General features: G+C 37.5%; 1 protein-coding gene across 2 annotated transcripts in view; it reads right to left on the minus strand.

Annotated features, from left to right (window-relative positions):
* Positions 1-21169: 21169 nt before the first annotated feature.
* PCDH11X (protocadherin 11 X-linked) overlaps positions 21170-26935 on the minus strand; it is a 508536-nt gene continuing 502770 nt past the window's right edge. For both annotated transcript variants that reach the window (XM_027800892.2, XM_014277458.3), the window contains one exon: positions 21170-25816. In XM_027800892.2, the coding sequence (XP_027656693.1) occupies positions 25425-25816 (392 nt within the window). In that variant the 3' untranslated portion in view covers positions 21170-25424. The remainder of the gene's footprint in view (positions 25817-26935) is intronic.

A 26935-nucleotide genomic window follows, 5' to 3' on the forward strand; every position in this document is an offset into this window, starting at 1 on the left:
TATTTATCTTCACCTGCATCTCAAATGACCCCGACTCTGGAGTGAGAAAGCAATTAGAAAAAAAAGCAAGTAGAGTTAATGCATAGTCTGAATTTAAGATGAAAAGGAATTAAACACATTAGCGAAATGCTTTTAAAACCAAGTACTCTTTTTAAATTGATCACTACTCAGAAGACAAGTTAGCAATTTATGATGTGGGACACAATCTATTCATCTCTATTCAGCAGCCCATAGCAAGACTGCCACAGAACAGGGAGCCAAGAGCCATGGCACACTGCACAAATCTGTGAGAGACAGCTCCTACTAGTTTTTTGCTTCCACCATATTCCAAACTCATCAGAGGGGTGCTATTGGCACTACTACCTCTGCATTAAGGAAGAAATCAGTAGCATCTTGCTTCTTGAGAAGGAAACTCAGCAGGAGTCAGGAGACTGTGAGAACACATAACCTCTAATTTGGAACTGAAAATCAAATTTAGCACTTAAATGAGGTTGCCAAAGCCTAGTCTGCAGGCCAAACTCTCCAACTGTTTTGATCAGTGTTGTATGGGAGATGAACACAGTCTGGGATGGAGAAAATGAACTGGCAATAGGATGATGCTGAAAATTTTGACAGGCTCAAGGATGTTACATTTGATAAGTGGCTGACTGCAATTATTTATTTGCAAGAAAGACTGGCACATATATGTTTGTACACACACAAAGTACAAAGATAAAGTGACATTTAGAGAAGTTCAAGAGTGTTGAATGACTCTTGATAATTTGAAGCCAAGGCTAGTCCTCCGGGGCCCAGAAGATCCATCTATTAAATGAAGCTTGTCCACCTTTCAATGGAAAAGGCATTAGGACTGTGACTAAAATTAAGAAACCGTGTATCAGAGTTTTGAAGAAATAAGCTATGAGGAGATCAAGAACTGACCTTACTAATAAATAACTTTTGTCTCAATAATTAATCATGACCTACCCTGACCTTGGTCTTAACTACATCCAAATGATAAACTTAACTAAAATTAAGTGTTAACCATTAATTTCAGAAATCAAACCTAACCCAGCCTTTAGATCATCTTAGCGATAAAGAAAAGCAGTAACACAAACACTGATCAACCTCTACAGTGGTAGAAATTCAGACTGTGTAGACTCCACCAATATACCCCACCCATCAGTTCTACTTTTCATACACATTACCAAATCCTTCACCTTATTGTATAAGCTGTACATCTATCGAGCAAGTATTTTCTGTCTCCAACCCTTACTCTAAATATTAGGACCTCAGCAATAAACTGAGTGTTCAAGTGTTCTTTTTCCAAGCCCAGACCTAGGCAGGTACTTACACCAAAACTAACCACCAGCACTCTAGAATTTTAGCATTGCTTAGTTCACCTGTAACCTTACTTCAGAATGTCTCTTCCTAAATCCTGGCTTAATCCTTGGTCATAATCCTTGATTATTCTGATTTGAAACCAGACATGTTACTAACAATTCTTCACTCAACCTAGGAGAATCAGTAACACACTGTTACCACAGTCTTCATGCCTCCATAATAATCCCAAAGCTATCTGCAGCATCAAAAAGCATTAGCCATCTCTGTATTTACTTTTGGTATCAGCTACTGGTCTTTACAACAGTAGGCTTATCTCTAGCCTTTCCAAACCACAATAGCAAGATACCTCCTGAAGTTTTTTCTTTCAGTATAGAAGTAATCCAAGCTACAGTGCCAGCCTAGACTATAAATGTGAGATCAGGCCTTTATTTCCCTTTTTAAATCTATTTGACTTTAAGAGGAGTAAGTTAACAGTGCAAGAAATTTCTACAAAATAGAACAGAATTCAAGTTCTCTGGAGTGATGCTAAATTCTTTTTTTTTTTTTTTTTTTTTGAATGCTTATACCAGCATATTGCATAGCTTTTATTTTAGTGCTGTAGAATCAAAGGTCATACATATGTACCCATCATTCACACCTTAGGGATACCTTCTGTTAAGAAGGAATTTCTAATTACATTTTCCCAAACTTGTGGTGTAGCCAGCATGTCTCATGTCAAACCTGTAAACATTAAACTATTGTTTCTGTCTAGGTAGGAAGATTGGAGATGCAGAGATTACTGTTAATCAAAATAATGCAACACTGTCTGAAGAGCTATTTTAGAGATAGTCTGAATATAGTGGACTCTGTTAAAAAGCCTTGGTAAACTATGGTAACTAGAAAAACCAAGTAAATAGCTGGAAATTAAGCAGTTTATATTCCAAGTTCATTTAATCTTATAAGAAAGCAAGCTGAATAAATATAGATTGTTTTTTCTTTCTTCAAAGAATAATTTTTTTATGAAGAAAATCCTGAATTGGCATTTTTGCTTCAGTTGAAAATTGTAAAAGGAAAGCAAGTCTTTTGTGGCTTTAATCAGAAACATTAGGGTTTGAAGTCTGAATAGTCTAAATAGTCTGTTTACTATTCCACTATCTGATAAAACTTCAAAACCCTAGGGGAAGTAAATTAAAAGACAGACATGCAATCTAGACAAGCTACTGCTAATCTAAAACTAGTCATCCAAAATGGAAATGAGATTTTCAGTTTACCCGATGAATCTATCTAGACAGTAGTGTAACAATTAATGAATAATAATAAATAGAAGAACATGTAACCACTTCAAACCTCTAATTTCACAACTCACTAGAAATGGAAGGAAACCAGGGTTTTGGGTGATTTTATGTTTTAATCTATGCTACAATTTAGTCAAAAAGAAAGTGTGCCTAGCTACTTAAGCATTAGTTAAATCAAAAAGAGGGGAAAAAAGCAATGAAAGTTGCTGAAATTGAGCTTTGATCTCTGACTAGCTTTAACTAGACTCTTCAAGGTGTTTAGGGGTAAATTTTATTCTTCGTAGGTAATACATTAAATATCACTTAGACTTTTAGGAATTCAGAGTCATCAAGCCCCGATTCAGCAGAGTATTTAAGCCTTTAATTAAAGCCTTCCCTATTCAGCAAAGGGATGAATATAGACACATGTGCCTGACCATATATAGGCTATTTCAAAAAATATATATATCAAAAATGACCTTTTAAGGGAATCAAATTGCAAAGAGGAAATAAACCCTTTACTACAAAGATGTTTCCATTTCCTTAAAGAATTAAAAAATGTTTTAACACTCCCTACATCTTATTGGACAGCATAAGGGATCGTGCTAAAAATGAAATTATGATAAAACTTTGGTAGATTAAGCATACACAGTAAGTCAACCAAAGGAGGATTTAAGAAACAACAAGCAAAAGGAATCAAAGCTATCTATTTTTTTCATATACATCAAAACCAGAAAACCTCTCAAAAAGTCTGTGAGTTCAATACACACACTCCAAGAGTAGTATTCAGAGAAGTCAACACTTTCAGAGAAGCCAAATTCTTTGCATATAATCCCTGTGGAAGAAAGAAGAGATCTGTACTCCAGAATCATTCTCTGTGGAGAACTCATAGGATCTGTCTTAAACTGAAGCGATTACAGAAGCAATTTTAGGACATTTTTAGATTATGAACATCAGATCACAAGGACTAAGTGGTATTCATCTAAGACTTCTAAGGGAATCAGAGTAGCTAAATTACTTACAGCAGTGAATAACCATTCACTTAAAATCACCTTGGCATCTGAGCATTGGGGAGGGAAAATTATGGTACCAAATTTTAGAAGAATGCCAGAATAGATGTGAGAAACAACATGTCTGGAAATCTGACATCTATAGAAACTGTAAGGAAAAAAATAATGGACATCTTGACAAAAATAATGTACTTTGAGAGAGTCAACCTGCCTTCTGTTAAAGGAAATTACCCCTCACAAACCTAGAGGAATTCTCCAAAAAGGTCACCTCCGCAAAGTTAGAGTGAACCAGTTGATAAAACTCTCCACGTATTTCTAAAAGGCTTTCAACGAATTTTACTGTCAAGGCTTTGAAAGAAACTAAGCAGCTATGGCATAAGAGGGAATGTCATGGATAAATGATGGCTTAAAAGACAGGAAACGAAAATGCAGGAATAAATGATCTGCCCTCATGAAAAAGGGAGGTCACTAATGGCATTCTACTGGGATGTGTACTGTGACTGTTGAACATTCACAAGATGGTAAAAGGATCGAACATTTTGGTTGTTAGGTGGTAGAAGTTCAACAATACAAAGTCATTCGAAGGAGTAAGAACAAAGAGCAGCGGTAAAAAACTGCATAAGGATCTTAAGTTAGACCACTAGGCACTAAAACCTGACAAAACTCAATAAAGAAAAACATGAAGTGATGCATGTTGGACAAGCAGAGCAATCCTAATTTCATATACAAACTAACAGGCTCAGGGGTGACTATTATCATTCAGGACCAAGACATTGGGGGTTATTATAAATAGTTCATGAAAATAGCAGCTCAGTAGCAGCCTCAAAAACAAGGCAGATGTAAAGCATTGCATGGGAAAACAAGATAAAGCACCACAAGTAAACCATGATTCATTGATATCTTGCATATTGCATACGGTTCTGTTCCTTTCACCTCAAAGAACATACTAGAACTTGAAAAGATTCAGAGGGCAGGAAGCATGACCAAATCTATGAAAAAGTTTCCACATAAGAAAGGATCAAGTAAGTGTAGACTCACCTATATCCTTCAGATACAACAGAAATCTGTGAGTGCTGTGGAGCAGGCAGTTCTGGATCAATGTGTTAATCACTCACCAGCCCTTCGTGTATAAGAACTCAATGGCAGGAAATAAACTGCTAGGATGCAGGTTCCAACCCACATTTGTCCACCATTAATGCAACACATCATTAGGATGTGAAACTGTAGAGGAATGAAGGCAGTGGGTTAATTAACACTGATAATATGCAGCTGTGGGCTTGCTTTGGGGGGCAGTGGGTTGATTGACATGGACAATGTTCAGCTGTAGCTCGTCCCCCCTAAATAGTGAAATAGCCCTGAGGAGTGTAGGAGAGGTGTGGTCTGGCCTTTGGAGGAACTAGAAACAATACAGACAGTAAATTCTGACCCACAGTAAAGCCTTGTGGCAGCCTGTTAGCTTAGCTTGTGCTGCAACACGAAACTCCTTGCCAAAGAACATCATTGATGCCAACAGTTTACATGGACCCAGTAGGAGTCTGGATGAGTTCATAGAAATCCTGTATTAATTATGCATTACTAGCTATATAGAAACTACATCTGGTTTAGTAAGCAGTCAGGGAAAAGAGTGGAAACCAGGGGAAGTATTAGGTGCCAAACTCAGCTGCTAGTGGTACCCTTTTTCAAGCATCCATTTACAGATATTCTGGGAGGTGGAATCCTGAGCTATATGAACTTTTGACACAACTCAGAACAATCAGTCTTGCGTTGCAGCAAAATAGAGATGGTCCTGGAATGGATTTGCCCTTAAACAGGGACCTAGAAACACTTTGTGTCTCCACAAATATATACCCAAGGACATCCTGACAACTTTTCAGATTGACTTCTGTGTTGACTGCACACCACTTTCTGGTTGCTGCTGGCCAGAAGTCGACTGCATCTTAGTTATCCTATTACCTAACCTGCAAGGCTGGGAATTGTGCTGGCAGGGCACATGCCTGATGGCACCTGTCCCTACCTATACACACTGCTTTTGGAACTAACCTGTAATGGGAGTCCTAAATAGAGTCTTAGACCTGACACGAATGCAGTAAGTTGTAGCAATAAATCAAACAGACACCTCACATTACCAGAAACGCTGCCATCTCCTTTTTGTCTACTAACCACATCATAAAATTCATTATCCTTTTACAATAGGTATCTCTTCTTTTTCTATTAGGCACAGAGATATTCTGGGGACTAGCACAAGGTGAAGAAATGATTTCCATGTATTATGGAGTCTAACCACAAAGACCAATGAAAGATATGTATTATAACAAGCACTTTATTTTCTTTTAGTAGCAATCCCTTTGCAGAAAGGGTGGAAAAGAATGTTATCAAGTAAGTAGAACTGCCCTGTAAGTTTTTAGCAATACCTGCATGGTAAGTGGGTAGCTTCTTCTGTGAGACTATTATTTACGCTATGTCAGGATCTTTCCTCAGGCACATATTGTATGAAATTAATCTTAAGGTAAATACAATATTCCAGAAGACTCATACTGGTCTGTGGCTATACTTTGCCTTTCCAAAGCTCCTCCATCAAGTTTTTCAGGAAAAGATCTTCCTCATGTGATTTTGAGATTTTTAATGACACTTCTCAACTGAAGTGCTGAGGAAGCTCATAGAAGGAAGATGTACAATTTGTAATAACTTTACTCCTAGATTATATATTATCTATTTACCATGTCAGCTGCTCCATCAGAAACAATGCATAATTGCAGTGATACACAACTCCAGTCATGCTGGTCTTGATACTCCTGCTTTCCCAGAAGATAACTAAGCAAGCACCAGAATGGCCCTTCCTTTTTTCCCCCCACACCTTCACTTACTTTTCCAGAAGCTAAGAGACATAGCAATGCAGGTTAAACACTACTATCAGAATAGGACTATGGGAAAAGAAGAAAGGGCTGCTTTGGTTTTTTGTTTGTTTTGGTTTGGTTTTGTTTGTTTGTTTTTTTGTTTTTTTTTTTTTTCAAAAAGCACAAAGACAGGAGTACATGAGAACAGTTTATGTTTAAATAAAAAGCTAGGAGAGGGCAGGAAATCTGTATCTATTAAGAAAAAATCTTTCAGAAGGAATACTGAAAAAGAAGGCATAGCAGCCTAGATGAAGGTTTTAGCTGTTAGCACAGCTATACCCATAGCATACTCTTAATTTCCTGCCTTACTGGTTTTACCTTCCCCTCTTTGGCCTAGAGATGTGAACAAAATGTTTTAGTTTTCATTGCCAAACAGTTAAAACCTACACAATTCAACAAAAGAAAGTTATTAATAATTTTGGACTGCACTCCTAATGCTTGTACAAATAATTCTTTCGTTCTTTTCTGAACCTCAAACACCAACAGAAGCCTTCTCACTAATCTCTTTATTCACAATGCGAATGTTTAACTCTGAACACTGACTGTGACAATAACAACAAGTGAATTTAAAAAATCCCATTGGTAAACTTGAAATACCAAAAGAAGTTTGGTTTTTATGGCTTTGACATTTATTTTTTTTTTCCTGCCAGGAATGTAATTCAGAAATTCTTGCAGGAAAGTATTTCAAGCTTTCCTCTTCAGTAAGGGGAATCATGATCAGGAAAAACAGGTGGAAAGTAGTAAGGAAATGTAAGTAGGATATTCAAATTTCTCATGGACTATTTCTGTTAATAATTTTATTCAAATCTACTGCATGTGTAGTAACAAATGGATGAATTAAAGGCTTACCAATAGGATTCACAGAATCATAAATTTAGGCTGGAAGGGACCTCTGGAGCTCATCTAGTTCGATCATCTAGCTCACAGCTGGGCTGAGCAGATGAGGTTGCTCAGCTGCCCAGGTGAGTTTTGAGTGTCTCCAGGTTCCAAGATTCCACAACCCCCATGATCCCCAGGGATTCCAGGGTCTGACCACTCTTATGATAAAATAAAGCTCTTGTATTTAACTGGAATATTCCTTGCTTCAACTTTGATCCATTGTCTCAGCCTATTCCCTGTGTATTTCCAAAAAAAGAGTCCAGCTCTGCCTCAGCTAGATCTTCCCATCAGGTAGCTGTAGATAGGAATAACACCATCCCTTTGTCTTATTTTCTAAGTGCTGAACAAACTTATTTCTCACTCTCCTGAAGAGAGAAAATAGGCCACAAAGGCTAAAGAACCGTCCATAGCCAATATGAAGTGCCACTCTTTCAGGATGACCCTTGTTTATATAGATTTGCACCCTGGATAATGTTTTGTAATAAAAGCGCAGGTTAGCCAAGCTTGTAAAAGAACAGGAAAAAGTTAAAATCAGAAGAAGAATCTCCCCCATTTTTCACATCTACTATGTTAGTATAAATACACAATGTGCCTGGAAGCTGCGTTTGTCCCCTCACACACTTGGCCTGAACATGCAACTCAGCTGCAGGAAGCTCAGTGCAAGTTCCCCGGGGAGGGGGGGAGCAGCAAGGCCCTACCTGCCTCCCCAGACAAGAGAGCGGCCGGTGGCCCCCCCCACTGCACGGCACCCCCCACACCTTCCGGGACAGCCCCAGCTGCCCCCCCCACCCCACTCTCCTGCCAGGCCGGCACCGCTCACCAGCCAGGCAGGTGTCCCACCACAACACCCCACAGCCCTCCTGGTCAGGGCCCACCCCTGCAGGCCTCTTTTATCCAGGAGCCAGCCAATCAGGAGCCAGCTAACTACCACGAACCTGCCAATCACAGCACACAGCTCCTGTGGGCAGCAGAACCTTCTAGAAGCTCCTGGAAGCAGCAGCCTGGTGCTTGGAAAAGCCAAACGCAGTGCAAGAAAGTAAGTCAATTAGCAAGTTCTCATTAGCTGTAACAAGACTGGCTCACAGGGTGGGTGATCAGGTGCTGCACCAGGGCTGGGCAGGGCAAACTCCAGGCAGGCTGCCGGGGCCTGAGCTCTGCTGGGACGGTGGCATTGACCAGGTGGCCTCCAAGGGGCCCTGCTAGCCAGCTTATCAATCGTTCTCTGATCTATATCAGTGCACACATGTGGATTAAACACCATGTTAACTGGCTGTCCATACCCGAGCTGGACAGCCTGACTGGATGGCTGTGAACAAGGAACGCAAGGGGGCTGGGGAGGGGTTCAAGCCAAAATTCTGAGTATCCCAGTGGAGGTATACCTTGATGAGACAGCAAGAACATGCTAAAGTAGGTACAGTACTTCCTCCTGCTTTATCAGGAACCGACCATTTGTTGCTTCAGCATTTCCAGAGCTATACATTTAATAAATAACATAGAGAATTTCTCTGAGGGTTTCCAATGTTTCCTCTTGAACCCGCTAAGCTCTAAGCAGCAACAGCACCCTGTAACCAGGAATGCCAGATGGGAACTGCAGGCCCCTGAAAAGCCACCTCTTTTTACATGATTTGAACTCCTGCTAGTTTTGTTCTAGTTCTTTGATGGGCAATTAATTCCTCTTCACCTGTCAGACACCACTCATCATTTTCTAATATACTTCTAATCACTCCACTTTTGAGTTTATTGCCATTTTACACGTGTCATTACAGAGTGACAGGACCCAGTGAAATTCTTGACTGCAGCGTAGATGTAGGGCTTGAGGAGATTCAGCCTTAGCTAGACGCTCCTGTGCTGCAGCTAAGCCTGCTTGTGAGGAAAGGTTTGAGTATTAGCTTTTCTGAAAGTCCCAAGACAACTGCTTCTCATCTGTGCGTACACTCCAGTCACTCAAGGACGTGGACGGTGCTGTGTTTGTTCCTGATAGATGAGCTGTATCATCAGGTGTCACTGGCTTTTGAGTCTGGAACATCTCATGTTACCTGCTGCTGATCTGACAGATGTTGAATAAGATAGAGGACAGCATCAGTTCATGTGGGACCTGGCATATGAGAGCTTTCAGTATTAAAAATAGCTGCCCGTCTCAGACCTGTGAGATATAGCAGAAAAGAAATGAGTGAAGACAGGGTAATGTCATCCTAATGATTCATGCCATGTTGTGCAGCTGGGCCAATTATACTTCATGACTGACTGATAAGACAGGAAATGGAGATATTTTTCCCTGACGTTGTCAGTGCGTTGTGTTCCCTATATTATACTTAAAAAGAAAGGTTGGGGTTTTTTTTACAAATCATTCCTATTAGGTTTTGAATCCCTCCCAAGATTTTTACATAATCGGGATACACCAAACTCATCCTGGGAAGTGGTTCTCCGCCAGGCTGCCATTCCTTTATCCAGACAGAGATGCTTCTGTATAGCTTCAAAGTTCAGCCTATACCTGAGATTAGAACAAACTTTGCCAAATACCAATCTCAAAATCAACGCATACCAAGATAACATACCACTTTAAAACACTTCATACACTTGTAATTGCTTGTCTAGATATGTTCTTGTATAAAAATATACGGCAAATTAAGAATATGCTTATTTTACTACCCAGTGTAAGGCCAGAATATTCTGAAAGGAAAAAGGTTGTGTGTAGGATACTAGCAGCAGGGCAACTAAGTTACTCAAAATACTGAAGGCAGGAAGTAAGAGGGCTAATCTTCAAAGTAAATACTAATACATAAAAGCTGTTACTAAATAAGTTATCTTTTTGAACAGGTAGTGAGAGATATATCAGGCCTCCCTAAAATAATTATAATTTTTTAAAAAGACATATTTTTCAGTGCTATAAAAGAAGCTTTATTCATTTAGTACGTGATTCAAGGTCCACCAAGAGCTGATGAAAATCTTCTGGTCAAGGTTCTGATATGTCAGCTCCTAGAAATTCCAGCCCCCAGCAAAGCACATGGATAAAGACTCAAGATTTAAATGGGATAATCTGTATTTCCCTCCAAGATATATTAAAGAAAATAATCTTGATAAAAAATGTTCCTAACCTTTTATCTGTAGCAGTCTGCCAGCTCAACCATTCATCTTCCTGCCACATTTGAAACAAGGAAGTGTTTTGTCAGATAACTCTCGAACGGCAGGAGAAGTTTTATCACGGGTTTGAAATGGAAAGTAATGCTGCTGTTAAAATCTAGTCTTGCTAACACATAAATCTACTGACATTATTGAGGTTGCCCTTCCAGTGCATTTCAGCATGTTTTACTAGATTTATGATGAACACATGTAGATGGAAAAACAGATGAGATTGAATAGAAGATGTGACAAATATATTCTCTCTGGCTCTGCTTTGACCTGCTTGCAACTATAACGAAAAAGTACTTTTCTGCATATATAGATACATAGTATATCACCTACCATTCACTGAATATAATTTTTAATGAAATCTACATATGCTTGTAAACATGCTCAAAGCTGAGTAGAAAAATACATTAATACTTAAGTGACTCCCTCTTACATTTCAATTAAATAACAGAGAAAGAGCTCAGTATTTACTTCATTCTGTGTTTCTAGATTAATTTTAAATTCTGAAGGAAATTTGCATATTCTCTAGGCAGAAGTTGCTTTTCTTCAAGATTGTTGCAGATTTTTCAATATTTTCGAAACACAACCAGATAAAATATCTTTATTCCAGAGACACAGCACATAAAGCTAATGGGAATATAGGCATCTGGAGACATTTTGTTCCTTCAGGATTAAACAAAAGGGGTTTGTAAGTCCCATGGCTCCAGCTTGTGGTTTTCCTTTAGGGAAAACACTAACAGAGATGAAAAAATTATCTTGCTCTTTACTCTTTTTGTCACAAAATACAAAGCACATTTGGTCTGAACAGATGGCCACTGAATTCAGTGGAAACAATCCATTGATTTCAATAGGAATTGGATGAGGTTTGAGGTCTCAAACTTGCTACTTGATTTGAGCATTAATTTGATATCTCTGGTAATAGGATCATGGGTCAAGGTATGTCTGCCAAATCTCAGACTCCCAAATGATAGATGTAATTTCAAATCCTGTTCAGAAGTATACTACTTCCAGGTTGTAAAAGTAGCTGTATGATGTATATTGCAGTACAGAGGCTAAATTCATATTAGAACACATAAAATATATTCCTTCAGCATTGGCTTTCATGTTTACATAAACAAAATTATTGTATCATTAAGGTCATTCAAAACTCCTAGCAGCAATTTAACTTATCAGCCCCAATGACATGAAGTCAGTCACTGTGAGTGTGTCTGAAGAAAGATGCTATTACTTTTCAGATGTTGAGAGGTAATATGTATGTCTTCCTGAAGATTTCTTCCTCCCCTCCCACCCTGTCTCCCCTCCTGAGAAAGTTTCATTGATAGTGAAATACTAGGGAGCCATGCATGTGTTGAGCAGGCAAACTAAAACCAAGAACCAAGAATCGATTATCTCAAGAATTCAAGAATGGATCATAGAGCCAGCAAGGAACAGAATCGTCAGCTCCATTCTCCTATAGCAGTCTGTTGCTTTACTTCTTTCTGATGACTATCATTACTTTCACCAAATCGACATTGCTAATAGTTCCTGGGAAGGTCTGTTTGAATCCAGGAGGATCTATTCAATAAACTCATCTAAATAAACTGGCAATCTGAACATGACATACTGTTGCACAGGACTTAGGAGGCTTCTGTTTCTAAGTATGAGATTTTGCAGATGCATTTAGAAATGTGCAGATTCTTTTGGGTTTTTTTCCAAAGAAAATGCTTACTGGGGAATGCAAATATCTTTGGAGGATACAGTATAAATACCACACTGTGAAAAACAGGGTGCTGTAGTGAAAAATTCCTGAAGCTGTGCCAGAAAATTCATTGACATAAATGGATTGTAATAGGGAGGAAACAAACTCTGGCTGCAGGAGCTGTTTTTAATTAAATGCCTAAGATCTCCTCATTCTTGTCTTGCCCTTGATGCTGTCACTCACTGGTTCAAAATGCCGCCAACTCAGCAATGCTCACTTTCTCACAGCAAATGGTAGCATTTTTCACATTTTCTTTGCACAGCTGTTCAACAACTGCCAAGTTTCAGCTCACTATTAACTGAGACATAATTCTGTTGCACAGGGATAGAGTTCTACCTGCTTCATTTGAAGCATGGGGCACCTGCTGTAACAACTGTTCTTATAAACATAAACATTCCTTTAGAAGGCTGCTTAAAGGTAACAAAATGCAGAAACCTACCCTGGACTTTTTTGCCCTTGCAAGGTGGGTAGAATATTTACACTGATTAAAAATGAGAATAAAAATCCCATTTCCTGTTATGAAAATGGAGTAGTTAATATGACTAGAGATTCTTATTGTTATGTTGCGAATATTCTATTCACAATATTCAATTTGAGTACAAGTTGCACTATTTGAGGTTCTTTGAATAATTCAGATGCATTCGTTTACTCTTGATTAGTGGATCAGGTTCTTCAAAAAGTGAGTATTTATTTTATTTTATGACATGTAGCATTAATAATGTATTACCTTTCTCACAAGCTGCTTTTTAAGGAAAGCAATAAAAATATGCAGGGAGACAAGACTTCTGAATAGATATTAAGGAACCATGGAGCCACTTAAGCTGTCATTTTGAAAATAGTCTATTATAACTGCTATTTCTCAGGGAGGAAAAATACAATCTTGATAATGCGGAAGGGTGAGTAACCTGGGTTGAACAGATGATGCAATACTAGAGAATTACAGAACTGCTTTCTGTACAATAAATGACAGAGAGGCAATCGTATTCCATGCCTTCACTGTGATGAGTAAGCGTTTGGAGAAGAGGTTTGTGTATTTTTATGAAGTAGTACATGGAATTTCTCTGGATTATCAAATACTGTTTGGAAACTGCAGTGGGAAAAGGCCAAATAAAATTACTAGGACCGGTAGTAATACAAGTTATGGCAAAAGAAAAATAAATCACAGCTGCAAAGTCTGAGGACTTTAAAGCTTGCATTCAAAGAAGAGAAAAAGGTTTTTTTAAACATTTGTTTATGTAGAAACTCTTCTGAAGAGGGGCCATTTCTGCAGACATATTAAAGAAGTGGCTCCTGGGAGACATGATTAATCTCAGTGAGCTGTGAGCACTGTTAATTGTCCAGATGTCCTTGACAGACTGCACAAGCACATGAGAAATGCCCTACTCGGTGAGACCAGAAGCATTCCCAGCTCTGTGCTCTGGCTCTGATAGGGACAGCTGGAAACGCTGCTCAGAAAGGAGCAAGTGAACTTAGTCTATCTTCTGCTGTCCACATCCCCCCAGTCCTGCAGCGGTCACACTTTTTGTGTTAGCAATGTTAGAAGCTTTACACCTGTCCATCCCTTTTAGTATCTGCTTATAGATCCATGGTCTAGGAATTTCTCTAATCCTTTATTGACCATGCTGTTGCTTTCTCCCTGTACATCCTCCTGTGACGGATATGTAGGTAAGCATGTAGGCAAGTTAATTGCAACTAATTAAAATGTTGCTATACCTTGTGAGTAAAATCTTCATGTGTGCTTTTTTTTTTTTTTGAAAATAAGATTTTTATTCTACCCTCAAATAGGAAGATGTGAAAAGGACAAGGTTAAAACCAGTAATAGTAGAATAATATTTACATCCCTTTAATGATACAGTTTTTTTAGATAGAGAGCCCAAAGAGGAGCATCTGACAGTATAAGAAGTTGACTGTAAAATTTACCATGTTAGTATAAATTTTAGTGCTAATTTCATTCCTTCATGGAATTCAACCTCTAAAACTTCATGATAGCTTTCGAAACCAGGATGTCCTTTGTTGACCATTTCCATATTGATTGCCTTTCTTTGAACACTCAATTAGCATAACTGTTTTCCCTGAATTTCACTTGTTGATAATTACATTAAGATTAGGAAGGCTCAATTACTTTTTCTAGCTTCATTTCTAACATCACACTTAAATTACTCTAGAAGGCAAGCTCACTTAAACAGAAAGGAGGAGGTAGATTTGTTTTCATTTTTGCTAAAATCTTTTCTTGTTGCCAAACGTGTGGTAGCTGTATGGAAAGACCAGAAAGGAACAAGCTGTCATAGTATGCAGAGCTATTCCCCAGACCTTTTTTGGATGCTCCAGCTTTTTTTAATTGTGCTGGTTAAGGAGGGAAGTATGTGATGTAATACTTACTGATTTATACAAATCACCTTTGTCATAGTTGCTTCAATACATATACTTTTCAATAATACTACTAGCAATAGTACTACTATAAATTAACACTTTTCAGTACCAAAACCTAATTTTACTACACCATCTACTGTATATCATCTACTGTAATAAACACATGGTTTTCTTTCTTTTTTTAATAAACAAGGTTACAATAACCTTGATTAATACAGCTTTTTTATCGAGCAATATAGTTACAATCTACTTGTCAAAGTTCTCAGACTTAGCTGGACAGCTAAAGCCTCTCTAGAGGGTCAGCACTGAACTGATCACTACATTTTCAACCCTTTATGCAAACTATCAATTACAGAGTCAATAGTTACAAACTCCGGCTTTTTAAATTAGTGTTCATAAACTGAGCAAAAATGGGCACATTGCTCTGCAGAAGAACCTGTAAGCCCTTTAGTTACTACAGCTGCCATAAACTCCATCTAAGAAAATGGAAAACAAGTTTATAAAGTCTGTGTGAAATACAATATGAATATGTAACTTTATCATATGCCTGCACCTCAAGTTAAGAATTGTAATGTAGCTGTAGAAAAGAATAATTTTCCTACTCTGAACATGAACTTTCTGCACTGAAATCATAAGCAGAACTTCTTTGAATTGATAGTTGTTATTGTGTTTTTATGTCACATCTGGTCTGTGAAAGATAACTATGACTAGGCAACTAAGTTGTCAGGATTTGGGAAAAATTTGAGAAAAAGTTAAATAACTCACAGTGAGAGGAGTATTTTTGAGTAGTTAAAAAGGCTTATGATACAAAGACTAAAGCTGAGGGAAAGATGGAGAGGAAGTGATTGAAAAATATAAAAAAAATAAACAGTACGTATTTACAAACATTGCATATTTATGCCCAGCTGAACTGAGAACCAGGTAAATGTAAACTCTTATATTACTAATCACTTTCTTCATCCCAACATCCACACTTTTACTGCCTGTGCACATTTCTCATGTTAAACTTGTATCTCAGGTCATTTATCATCTAAGAATTGACTTGGAGAACACTAATAAAGATGCTTTTCCGTAAGACTGAAATCACCATTGCATACACCACAAACTTTCAGCCACTGGTGTTACTACAGCTGGTGTTACTTTAAGTTGTTCCAACTACAGCCAACTATGAGCTTATGTAATAGGTGTTTCTGGCAATGTCATGACTTGAGGGCCTTTCTGGAAAGCAAAAAAAAGCCAAACCTGGCACACAGGTCCTAGTTCCAGTGCCACATGCTCTAGCATGTAAGGCCGATGTGATGAGTAAGGCAGCTGCTATTCTGTTGTAGGCTTTTGGCAGCTCATGGTTATCAACATGCAGTGTTGACACAGTCCAGCAAGTAATGAATTAATTAGTAATAAATTGTCAAAACTGATGGTGCAGGCTGGAGTAAACTTGTGAAGCTTAAGCGAGAAGTTTGAAACATGCATAGAAGTTGCTGCTAATTATTGGGACAATTTACTGGAACAACAGGTTTTAGTGCTTTCCCTGTTAGAAATGGCACTATCAGATTTGTGTGACTGTAAAATGTGGATAATGGCATTCCAAGAGATTTCCATGTGAAGGAGACCTGGGGTTATCACCTGGGTCAGTCCAATATGGCCTTCTCACTGAAGTGCTATTTCCCTGCATGTCACCTTCCTTCAAGTGATCAGCTGGTAGAGTGCAGCTGAGGGAAAGCAATTTCATTGACATAATTGTTTTCTTGATTTATTGCAGCCACAGGTTGTTCAGTCATAAGCACTTAGTAAACAGGTAAACTCATAAAAACAAGACACTTCTTCTCAGTTCAGAAGAATTTTCTCTTTTCATGAAGACACAAGATTATTTACCAACTTCTCTGCATTATGGCAACACTTCTTGCAGAATTTTTTTGCCCTGGACTGTTCTCCTGCACGAAGAGAAACATTATTTAATGTTTTCATTTGGTTCCTCTACGGTACAGGTGCACATGCCTAAGCACAGTTGGCTCCCCGTTAGCTTTCCAAAAGACTTGTCACAGAAAAGAAAGTGATGTGCCAGCACAGTGTTTAGCAAGGGAGTGAAGAGAGGGAAGTGGAAAGCCAGCAACGGTACTTACTTTCTTAAATAGATTCTGTTTTACACTATAGGAGCACACTTCTCTGCATGGTTGGCTCTTGTTCTAGTTAAGCAAAACTTGTCACAGGAAACAAAAATATTTGCCAATTTGGTTTTAATCCTTTAATAAAAATGTATTCTTTGTTCTTCTGCATACCTCAAATGTCAGCCCCTCTGTACCCCTCTGACAGGAAGCTGGCACAAAAGACAAAACACAACCAGGTGCATCCTGGCAGGCAAACTGTTCTGGAGAGGTTAGTAGTCATGCTTGGTGGGAGAAGAGAGGTGGGGCTGGCTTTATTTCACACTAATTTTCATACTTAGAATATCATCTTCATGTAAATACTATGTATTGAATTAATTTGATTTTAGCCATCTAAAAGGCAAACACGTAGTCTTAATTTTCTACCTTACCTCCATCATCAGCTGGGCACGTGCAGATTCTGAAATTTTAGGACCGAAGGAATTACCCCTGCAGGTACCTTTTCCTCAATACCCAGCTTAGACATGCTTTAAACAACTAACTTTGACAAAGCATCTCCCTAAAATTAAGGTTGGTATATCTGTCCTTGGCTATTGTGTGTAACTAGAAGTACACAGAAATATATGTATGTATCTTTCAGTATGTAATAGGCTAATGTACATTTACATGCTTGTTTCTATTCCTCCCACTGGCTAGATTCAGTTTCATTGTGATCAGATTCAGGTACTCAATTTATGTCAGATGTTCTGAGTAGAGAAAACATAAGTATTCCTGAATTTTCACTACATTTCATATATCCTATGAAATATTAATATGCAAACTCACTTAAATTTTACAGCATAAATCTTCAATACTAGTGTTTTCTTGGTCCTTTCTGTGTATTTTAGTAGCATATTTTGAGGGAATTTCAGACAAGCATTTCCAAAACAGTAATAGGCTTCAATAACTGTCTTTTGTAGACTGAAGTGACAGCTTTTGGGTTGGAAAATTTGGTCTTTAATATTCAGTAGTATTACACTGACAAAAATACATTTATGATTCAATAGGCTGAAATCTGATAAAAAGCATTTAAAAATCCAAGTAGATTGATTGTGTGTAATCATTGCAAGGGAGTGAATTCAGCTAACAAAAGGGCTTTCTTACCAAGCTTCACTGTGAAAATTTTACTTTTATATGGATATAGCTGTGCAGCACATTATTTGCAGCACATAAGCTCCAAATACGACCCTTTAGATTATTTTTCTGCATTTAAAATACTTGTTTAGAATTTCAGAGACTTGTTTTCTTTGCCAATTTTCTCAGCTCCGTTTTTATGAGCCAGTCAGCTTAGACAGTCTAATCTTTTTAGATGTCAAGGTCTTGTATTACGTTTCCTATGTTACCAGACAGGCACAGTGCTAAATGTCTCCGCTGCAATTAAAACAAACAGCAACTTGTATCTGTGAAGACAGGCAGCTTTGACTTTGTGCACGCCAACATAATATAATGAATATTTTTAGATTACATGTAGTGAATGGTGTGCTGCTCAGCAATGACATTTGTCTTTCGTACACAGATGAACTTTAAAACCAAAAAAAATTAAATAATAGAGTGTGTGTAGTTATATGTAGATTGATTACACATTTTTATTGTCTCATTGAACTTCTGTTTTTAAACTATCATGGTCCATTCTGGTGTCTCTAGCTAGAACCACTTGAAAGTATTCACAGCAAAAATCCCTTTATATTTAGTAGACATTAGCCTGTAGGCCTACCTGGTACAACAGCCTTTTTAAATAGGCCTAAAAATATTCCAGGTATATCTTCCTTGCCATTACAGATCTTGATTATGTCGGTTTTAACAGATCTCTTCATGCAAAACAAAAAATTTACGTATCTACAAAATTTTAACTAGTAAAATTAGCTAAATCTGCAGGCCTGCAGACAGTCCAGTGTATCTTAGGATATCTGTTAGCTGGAAAAGTCACAAATTTTACCTGCTTGCCTGTGTTTTTATAGTATTTTTCCTAAAGCATTCAAAGTATTCACCTTCCCCCGACCTGCCCACACCACTTACAACCACTTCGTTTTTCAGTCTGATTTTAACTTTCCTCTGTTCAGTCTCCTGAGAACTATACACTGGCTTACTGTAGTTCCACACCCCTGTAAGTTGAGTCTACACAGCAGAGAAGCAAAACCACATCTTTTATAGAACAGCTGACATTTGGAAAGTTTAGACAAGCTTTTGGGTAGAGTATTTTTATCATCTCTGATGACTAAACAACAGCTCAAGCTAAGTACAGGTTAAAAGCGATTTCTCTTAGTTTAATCTCATTATGTTAATCAACTCTTTTACTACATACATAACAGCTGCAGTAGCAATGAATAACTTCATTTCAGTGCCTCAGAAAATGTCTTTTTCTTTGCACATCCTACTCATCTGCTCTAGAACACATCACAGCTGGTGGCTTAAAGCTATGGGCTGAAGTCTAGTACAGTGCTTCCAGGCTCTTCATTTATCTGTCTCTTTGACAGGTGTACATATTAACTTTATTTTCTATAAATACAGACTTCTTAATCCTAGTGGAGAAAAAGTGTAAAAAGAGGTAGCATTAATTTCGTAGGTAAAAGCTATCCAGAAAGCATGGGCCTGCCAATTTAAGTTCCTGCTTTGAATTAAATATGAAGACTCAATTTTCAGATCATACATGCATTTACTGGTAGAGCTTTAGTTTTAAGCATGAAAATAGCACCAACAAAATACATCTAAATGACTAAAGACTAAACTAATAAAAATGGAAATATATCATTAGTCTCATTGTAGTTATCAGACATGATGTACTTTTATACTGGCTCATGAATGCAAGGACCAGGACAAAAAAATTGTATCTCGAAAAACACTTGTTATTTGCAAGTGGAGTCCCTATGTACTATCTTCAAATGTGACTTTCACCACCATGCGAGGGAGGAGAGCTGTCTTCTATTTGCTCTAGAAAGTACCTTCTTGCTCATTTCCTTATGCTGCTTGATACACAGCACTTCTAAGGAGGAGCAGACTAGCTGCTGTTCAAACTGCAGCTCAGTCCTAAGGCTACACCTGGAAGAAACCCGAAGAAAAGGCAATGCTAAATGGTCATAGGGGCAGTGGGTCTCCAAAGTTGCCTGCTATTGGCAAACATATGTTCCTCTTTAATTAAATCCATATGTACATTCTAACAAGCCATTACCTCACCACAAATTAGCTAGAAGAAGGTCTTAGAGTCCATCTCACAGATGTTTTTTGAACATTGCACCAGCCCTCCTCCCTTAGTGCTGCAGTGCTTTGATGAAAACGTTGCACTCTGGAGATACACAGCAAATCTCTGGCCACTCTGAAAATACTTGAATCCCAGGTAAGTGCTCCACGTGTTCCTTGTTCCCACAGGGAATAAAGCCAAAAGATGACTCCCAGGGAACATTTCTTCTGCAACCTCCCTGCAGTATTGCACAGTAACGCCAATGCTAAAACTATGCACATCTTCAGATACTACGTATTTCTGCCTTGCTCTCTTATTTTGGTTTATCAGATCTTTGTGAACTTCCACAGTTTCACAGCCTCCTGAGGTTGCCCTTCAAAGCTTTACTGACCCAAGCTTGAGAATTCCATCCAAACAAGGGAAACCCTCCATCTCCAGAAGTTTTAATCCTTTTTTTTTTTTGGTGTTTTTTTTTTGTTTTTTTTTTTTTAATTTGCAGGCGGGATACATTCTTTAGCATAACAACTAATGTTTCTGCAGTTATTGCCCATGAAGGAATATACTTGTGCACAGTTTTGATGACAAAATAAATATAATTTTCCTGCATGAAAATGTTTCACAGACAAGAAAACTATGCTTGCAAAGCCATAACGGCGTCAAAGAATAAGATACTACTGTCTTAGTGTCAGGACAACTATCAAAGGAGTTGCTTTTAAATATGGACTTAAATAATATAGAAAAATGCATAAAACGTTGTTTCTTTAGTTTCTCATTTGACCATTATTGCATTATATCACATTCATGGTGAGAGGATAATCCCTTAAGCTCAACAACAACTTATTAACTATGTTCTCTCAATTAGGAATTGCTTATTTTCTAACAAAACAAAAGCCATAAACACTTCTGCCTCCAGCTCATAATGATTTTCTATAAGCGTATCAGAGGCATAGTAGAAGAAGGAAGCTTGGTATGAAAAGAAATGACACAGAAATGTTAGATATGTCCTATAATATAAAGCTAGATTGCTGTACACATTGTGTGTGAATGTTCCTACTGTTTACCAAAAGCCTGCTACTCAGCTGCATGAAGCAACTGCAAACAAAGTTAAATTTTCTTAACTTTCTGACAGTTTCGGGCTCCACAAATAAATGAGTTTTGGAAAGCTGGAAGTGGGAGAGAAGTGTGTAGCGGGAGGAACACTTTAAAACCCCTTATATTTCAGAAACACAAAGAGAACTGTGCAAAAGAGAAAACTGCTTTTGTGGATCTAGTTTATTAATAAGCATTGTAATTAACAAGACAACATGCTGTACAGAAACCTGAAATAGAACTACTGCAAATTTACTGGACTTTAAATGCTGCTGGACTGTAGCATACGATGTCCAGCTGCATGATTTGGAGTGTGGTTAGGGCTGTTTCAATACACAGACATACACTGCTCACTCTCAGATCCTGCAGTATGCCATAGAGCTGGGAGATTTCCCAGAAATACAAACTCAAATATTTACAAGAAATTGTCAATCTCTTTCTTCACTAGGGATAACATAAGTTATACACAATTTTCCTATGTATACCAAATAAAATCTTTGCCTTCAACTTTGTGTCTGAAACCAATCCTTTCTTATTTATCCAGTTAAACAATGGTAGTAAACTGCAGTGCAATCATTTAATTGATAACCATGCATCAAGGACTGGTATTAAATCAGCAAAAGCAAAACTTGAGCAAACAAAGTCAAGTGTAAATTTTCAAGCTTTAAAAACTTCAAACTTTATAAGCTTGAATCAAACAACCTTGAGATAGTCCACTATTTACTCACCAGAAATTAAGTCTACTGTCTTTGGCTTGACCACGCTGGAAGCAGGCTCATAACGTTAGCTCAGGGCTGACGGGGCTCCACGTTGGATTACAGCTGGCTCAGAATACAGCAGAGCCAATTTTCACTTCTCTCACAAAAACCCCAAACAGATCCATACACACTAGGGTCAGACGTCTCATATGAAGTGGCTACTCTCCTCCAGCCCTACGCCCAGCAGAAACACCTGGCTACATTCAGAACCATGTAACTAATGTTATGTCAAGCTAGCTGTTAATGCTAACGTTCATAAGCCCTCAGGTCCTATTAACATGGGCTCATTGCCATGATAATTAGCTAAATGACCTGCATCCAGCCAGCTCACAGCCCAGAGAGAGCAGGTGCTCCGTAGTCTCTCTCAGGCCAAGCAGACAGGCCTAATTATTCTTTCTTTAGAATTAAGTTACACTTCAGTATACAGCACAGTTTAGGAAAAAAAAGGAACAGCATATCTTCCTTCAAACAGTTTAACTTCAGCTCTTTTTTTTTAATTTTCTTTTTTAATAATTGACTGCTTTACAATAAGGCAAGAAATACCTTTCTGCCACCATTACCCATAGCTTTGATGCAATACTTAGCAGTGCAACAAGCATATATTGGGGGGGGGGGGGGGGGGGGGAATAACCTAGGCTAGACTGTGTGACACATTACTTTGAAGGCAAAGGTTTTCCTTTATTGTTACACTGTATGAAACAAATCTAATCATGTAACTACCATTTTACTGTATATTGTATATAGGATTGTTTTCTCCACAAATTCACACAAGTAAGATAAAATAAGTTAAATGACTAAAAAAGAATTACACAAAAATATACAGTCTATGTACTAGATAAATTATTTATATATATGACAAGATGTGTAGAGTCTCTAGTAACATTATTCCTCTGGATACTGACATGCCACTCAGAAAAATGTTGTCTCAGATGCATAGCTTTATATATTAGATATGTAATATATAAAAATGAGGGAGCCATTTAACTCCCGATGAAACATATTTACAATTAATTGTTCTGTATCTTGACAGAATTTTAGAATATCACAACACAATTTCATGAATATAACATTTAATACTTCCTATAATCAGATTCATCTTTAAAATGCTTTTTGTTTAAGCAATTTTTTGTTGTTTGGTTTGGGTGTTTTGTTGGGTTTCTGTTTGTTTGTTTTCAAGATAAAGGGGATGGTCAATTGCTTTTGTACCTTAGGGAAAACAAACCACACCAAAACCCTAAACATTCAAATGTAAAGTTTGTTGTGTTTTTTCCCCTACCTATGAAAAAATACTGATACAGGTTCCTTCACCTTTTCCCATGAAAATCCTAAAATTGTAGAAATTAATTCTTTGCCAGGAAATTTTGGTTACAATTTGCAGTCAGAAAAGAAATGTTACAGGCAAAAAAATTTAGTTTTTCGATGCAGCTGCCACGTCTGTAAACATTTGGTATGGCAGCCCTCTGTAATAAAAAATAAAGCCCTCTGCTTATAATAGGAAGCATTAACCGTCAGCATTATTCTAAATCTGCACAATTAATATGTTTGGCAAATCTGTGTAAACTACAGATAAGCTTTTTTTGCGTGTCTTTGAAAAGGATTGCTAAATTTTCTCATCTTGATGTCTCCAAAGCAAACAACAAAGGGCTTTGTATATATTATGTATGAATGAATTTGTCAAATTTTTAATTGTCCTGGAATTGGAAATGAGTTGTGTCAGTACCCAAAGGATTATTATTTTTTTCCAGGATTTACATGCAACTGGAAGCCAGTGTGCCACATCTTTGCTAAACGTTATTGAAAACTACATTAAAAAAAAGAAAAGGAAAGAAGTACATCATTAGATAATCTGATGTTCATTAATTAAACCCTATCAGTAGGTTAAAAGTGAAGCATCTTCTGTTTTGCACATAAAATCTAAATGTGATTTGAATAGATTTACAGTGGGGACAGCGATATATAAAGCTACTTATACCTGCTGGGCACATAAGAAAAGCTCTTTTAGCATTCATTGGAAACCCTCAACAACTTGAACTTCTGTAAATTTTACAAGCAGCTAATATTACAGCATTTTTACACACAGTTTTGTTTATAAATTACAGATTTAAGTTATAATATGAAGCCTACAGAGAATTTTATCTACAGGAAATATTCACACACTGTTTTTTTTCCCCTCCAAACAACTTCGATTGTCTCACTTAATGTAGCAATAAAACTAAACCAAGTTATGCAGTTTTTAAATGAAAAAAAATCTTGGTATGTACATAATGGAAATGACAAAATGGCTAAGCAGCAACAAAACACTAGAAGGAAAATGTGTTTTTTCATCTAAGGAACCTCCTTTTCATCCACTGTAGAATTCACCAGCTTCATTCTGCCACTATTGAGAATATATCCTCTGGTACACAGAAAACTGGAAAAAATCCCTCATCTTTAGACTTGATCAAATTCTATGGTTGGGGTGTGTTTATGATTACATTTATCCTGTTTTCATTACCTAGATTCTTCTTTCTTTGCTGAGAACTGTTAGTAATTCTCTAATAAACTAAGCCACAATGATGAGTACTCCGTCTAATAGCTTTGTGGTAAAGTAACTAATATTATAGCTAACCTTTTACTGAACACTTACAATAGGTGAACATAGCTGTAAAGAAAAGCCACATACATCACTACAATATTCTTTTAAACACCAGTAGCTTGCAGCCACGACATCGCATCAGCCAAAAAAACTACCCCATTTCCCTACTGTTTTCAGCAGTGCCCATGTAATTTTCAGCTAACAGGAACAGTAGCCAAAGCAAGCTCTGCAAGATGAAAAAAATACAATTAAAAAGTTAGAAACAGACAATGCTTGAAAAGCATAGTATGTATCATATTGTTGCTTGCATTATTGTAGAAAGGACAATCTTGAAAATTAAAAAAAATATGTTTTTTTTCCCCAGGTTTGATCTTGCATATCCTATCATCATCGTGTTGTTTATTTCACACAGAAAAGCCTAGTTGAGAGCCTTCTATTTCATCTACTGTGTTCTTTCAAAGAATAAATACCTGTAGATTGAGCTAGTAAAAATTAACATGAAAAGCAGTTGTCATGTCTCTGAGTACATTTTACTTGATTATGTAAAAGATAAGTTTTGGTGGGAAGATATACCATCCTTTCTAAGAATTAGATTTTAGGATCTTATTCATTCTATTATGTAAGGTAAACAAATGAGCAATTGCCCACTTGATCTCTATTGCTAAAGCAAATGAAAAATGAAATCTATGAATATGCTATAAATTATAACAACAAAGAAAAAGCTGAGCAAGCTAAATTTAGACTGTAATATTCCCCAAACTAAGAAATTGCCTTCAACAGGGAGAAAGAACTGCTGGGAGCTATTTGCACTATATGGCCCATATAAGAAAATGGAACAGGATTTTGTGTTTTTCTTTTGATTGCTTATGGGTTGCGGGTTTTCGTCCCCATTTTGTGGATTTTACCAATAACTACGGTAAATTTCTTTTAACTAAGTTCTAAGGATTTAGCTTTTCAATTTCAAATTTAGGATTCTATATACATAAATATTCACAAGCCTAACAAGTTTGTATGTGTGCTAAGAACAGCGTTAGGCCGTGACTATGTACAGTCACACTTAAAGCCTGAAATAATGGGTTTATCAGATACGCGTTTATAGCTGGTGCTCATGTATAAACGTAGTGCTGCTCCCAGACACCGGGGCCTGGTGGGATGCGGCGAAGTTTGCCAGAGGAATGACTTTGACAGGATCTTCACTGGCGCAATGTCTTTCGCAGGTGTTGTAGAACTGGGGCCTGGGCCCACCCTGGCCTTTGTCAGTGTCGTCCTTGGGAAGGGGCCTCCCAAGAGTGTGTCGTCCCTCAGGCCTGGCGCCTCGGCCCCAGCCTTGCTGGAAGCCGAACGATGGCAAAGAGGTGCTGGACTGCTGGTACTGTGTCAACGCAGGCGGCATCCAGCAGTTGTCAGAATGGCCTAGGATGAGACACTCCTGCGTGCAGGTTTCAGAGGCTTCAGCCAGGGCTTTCTGGAGGTTTACTTCGATAGCTGGGAGAATGGAAAAAGAGAAGACATTATCAGAGTTCTGAAGGCTGATGTGCACAGGGAATCGAGGCCAACAAAGCAATCCCAGTTCTGCAATAATGGCCATAGTTTAGAAAGAAAATACCTCCAGGTGTCCAACTTAAGTGAAGGTTTAGGTGTTTGCAGGTTTGGGGTGCACAGTGTTGTCACTGGCTATCATAAAAAAAGTTAATATTTAATGAACAGATGATACCATCGTTACAGCTACATAACAAAAGCCCTTATACATTCTACTTACAATGGCCTTTTCACTTTTTGAAACGGTGCAATAAAACTGAAAGCTTTATAATAACCTAATACCATAATTTTATATATTTGCATACAACTACTTGAAAAAAAATAAAATTAGGATTTTTTTTTAACATTCTCTTAACACTGGGTTTTTTTGATTGTTTTGCTTTGCTATAGGCAAAACAAAATTAATTTGGACATGCAGCCAAAGATGGTACATTGCCTTCAAAGATGCACTCAAGAGCTTTAAGAACGAAAGACAGTGTAAGAGCTATTTTAAAGAGAATTGATCTCTCCATGCATTCGATACTGGAAACCTTGAAAAATCAAAGGGTAATAGCAAAAGAAGCTGTAACCTCTGTAGTTTACTCATAATCAAACACGAGTTCTTCAGTAGAAGCAAGGTTTGTGCCCTTGAAAAAGGATTAGAGAAATTATAGTTTGTTCAAAGGCAAAGCAAGCTACGAAATCTGAAAGACGTATTTTGCAATACATAAACAATCTTGATCAGTTTCATTTAAACTGTGGCTTTACCATGTTGTGTATATTCAAATGAACAGAATTAAACTTCTACAAATCATTCCTTGAAATAGTTTTCATATTATATGTGTTAACCTTGCATTCACTTGCTGTGTACATGGTTGAAACACATCAGGAGCGAAGAAAAGTAGCTGATCAGATATTTCACTGTGTTGTCTTCAGAAAACTTTCCAACGAAAGATACGTACATATTTTTAATATCTATCTTCATGAATATAACATTTAAAATTGAACTCTGGCTCATAACCAATGGAGAATGCATGCTGTTAGAAATTACTTATAGCAATACAAGTTCTGAGTAGGAGCCTCTCA

Source organism: Falco cherrug, chromosome 15, assembly GCF_023634085.1.
Source record: "Falco cherrug isolate bFalChe1 chromosome 15, bFalChe1.pri, whole genome shotgun sequence".
NCBI lineage: Eukaryota > Metazoa > Chordata > Aves > Falconiformes > Falconidae > Falco > Falco cherrug.